The sequence below is a fragment of the Procambarus clarkii genome, chromosome 48, assembly GCF_040958095.1.
Source record: "Procambarus clarkii isolate CNS0578487 chromosome 48, FALCON_Pclarkii_2.0, whole genome shotgun sequence".
Lineage (NCBI taxonomy): Eukaryota > Metazoa > Arthropoda > Malacostraca > Decapoda > Cambaridae > Procambarus > Procambarus clarkii.
Window position 1 is genome coordinate 4,477,252 of NC_091197.1, and position 2,446 is coordinate 4,479,697.

The 2,446-nt window shown below is 44.9% G+C and overlaps 1 protein-coding gene across 1 annotated transcript; it reads right to left on the reverse strand.

Annotated features, from left to right (window-relative positions):
• Nucleotides 1-888: 888 nt before the first annotated feature.
• Nucleotides 889-1,605, reverse strand: LOC138350989 (uncharacterized). The gene has a single exon (XM_069302455.1). It carries the CDS (start codon nt 1,603-1,605, stop codon nt 889-891), a length of 717 nt encoding a protein of 238 aa, XP_069158556.1.
• Nucleotides 1,606-2,446: the final 841 nt, after the last annotated feature.

Below are 2,446 nucleotides of genomic sequence, written 5' to 3' on the forward strand. Positions count from 1 at the left end.
GCTAGCTTCACTAAATTTCTCAGAGCATTTGCTATTTTGGTACGTGCAATGGCAACTTATCCTGTGGGTGAGGTAGGATTGGTGTCAGAGAAAAGAGTGCCAAGTGACACTGTAGGAACGTCACCCCCACGACGATCTTGCAATACACTGTGACTGAACTCTGAACTTATTATGATCCTCAGGGTTAATATTTGTAACTAAGTCATGGCAAAACTTATAATAAAGATTGTAACCATAATGGTGTTTGTTTATATACATAATTCTCCCCAGGTGTGTAGCTGCTTTTATTCATATTATTCTTTCGTGTAGTGTAATAGGGGATGCTTGTCAGTGATGCTGGTCTGTAGTTAAGTCCCTCTCTCATCTTCTATTCAGAGCATAGGTTCGAATCCTGCTCACGGCTCCTGATTTTCTCACCTTTCTTGTAAACTGGTACCGCATTTGCCTTCTTCCAGCAGTTTGTAATGGAATCCTTAAAGCTCAGGGCTAGAGGTACGATGAGGCGTGTGTTGCTTCTCTTAGCATCCATGGTGATACATTGTCTGGTTCAATAGGTTTAGTGTCATCTAGCGATACAACCTATTTCCTTACTTCCTCTGCTCTTACCTCAATATTGGGTTCTCTCTCTCTTCTGGGTTAACCTCCTCTTCAAGCACTGGGAACGGGTCTGGCCTAGTCGCGAAAACTCATTGGAAACTTTTTAATGCCTTACAAATTTTATTATCATTTCCAATAAGTTCACCTCCTCTTTTTCGAAATCTAGTCACTTGGTCATTCATTGTCATTTGTCTTCTTATGTGAGTATGTGGTTGGTTTGCCTGAGGTTTCTTTGCTGTAGAAGTAATGTCATTTTGGTAGTTTATTGCTGATACTCTTCTAGTTATGTATTCATTTGTTGTTGCGTTGCAGCTTTCTGGTTTTCTTCTGTCCTTCGACTTCAGCATATTTCTTCTCCCTCCTGCTCTTCATTTGAGCATCTCGGCACTGTGTGTTGAACTGTGCATTATTAGTTTCTTTTGTACTTTTTTTCCCCTTTGCTGTTGGTATGAATCTCGCTTCTGCATCTTTGCATCTCAGTTTGTCTTGATGCATCATTTCCTCAGTGCCTTCTTGAACCATCATTTCCTCAGTTCCTTCTTGTTCCATCATTTCCTCAGTGCCTCCTTGAACCATCATTTCCTCAGTTCCTTCTTGTTCCATCATTTCCTCAGTGCCTTCTTGAACCATCATTTCCTCAGTTCCTTCTTGTTCCATCATTTCCTCAGTGCCTTCTTGAACCATCATTTCCTCAGTTCCTTCTTCTTCCATCATTTCCTCAGTGCCTTCTTGAACTATCATTTCCTCAGTTCCTTCTTGTTCCATCATTTCCTCAGTGCCTTCTTGAACCATCATTTCCTCAGTTCCTTCTTGTTCCATCATTTCCTCAGTGTCTTCTTGAACCATCATTTCCTCAGTTCCTTCTTGTTCCATCATTTCCTCAGTGCCTTCTTGAACCATCATTTCCTCAGTTCCTTCTTGTTCCATCATTTCCTCAGTGCCTTCTTGAACCATCATTTCCTCAGTTCCTTCTTGTTCCATCATTTCCTCAGTGCCTTCTTGATCCATCATCAAGAACTTAGAAGAACGTCTACGTTCCTCCTCCCAAGGCACATTTTCAAGATACTCTTTTACTCCGTCATGTAATTAATTCTCTTTCCTGTAGTTTGTACTTCTTCCCCCTGACCCATTGTCTTATAGTCATAGTTTTAAGTTCAGTCCTGTAACGAAAGATCAATATATAATGATGACTGGCTCGAGGTGGTGTTTCTTGAGCCAAGTTCTCCATGTTCTGGGGTGATGATCAGGGTCAATAGTCTTGATGAATCTCTTCCTCTTGTCATCGACGACAAGCTATGTTAGGAAGTTTCTTTCCATAACTAATTTTCCTCCCCACGTTTCTTCCCCACCACGGGGATTCTGCGATCCCCCATTGATGTCTGTGATCTAGATCCCCCCATGGCTCATGGGTGAATTCTGTTTGCGGCTGATGCTGCTCTCTGCGTGCTGCTGATGCTGCTCTCTGCGTGCGGCTGATGCTGCTCTCTGCGTGCTGCTGATGCTGTTCTCTGCGTGCTGCTGATGCTGCTCTCTGCGTGCTGCTGCTCTCTGCGTGCTGCTGATGCTGCTCTCTGCGTGCTGCTGCTCTCTGCGTGCTGCTGATGCTACTCTCTGCGTGCTGCTGCTCTCTGCGTGCTGCTGATGCTACTCTCTGCGTGCGGCTGATGATGCTCTCTGCGTGCTGCTGATGCTGCTCTCTGCGTGCTGCTGATGCTGCTCTCTGCGTGCTGCTGATGCTGCTCTCTGGGTGCTGCTGATGCTGCTCTCTGCGTGCTGCTGATGCTGCTCTCTGGGTGCTGCTGATGCTACTCTCTGCGTGCGGCTGATGATGCTCTCTGCGTGCTGCTGA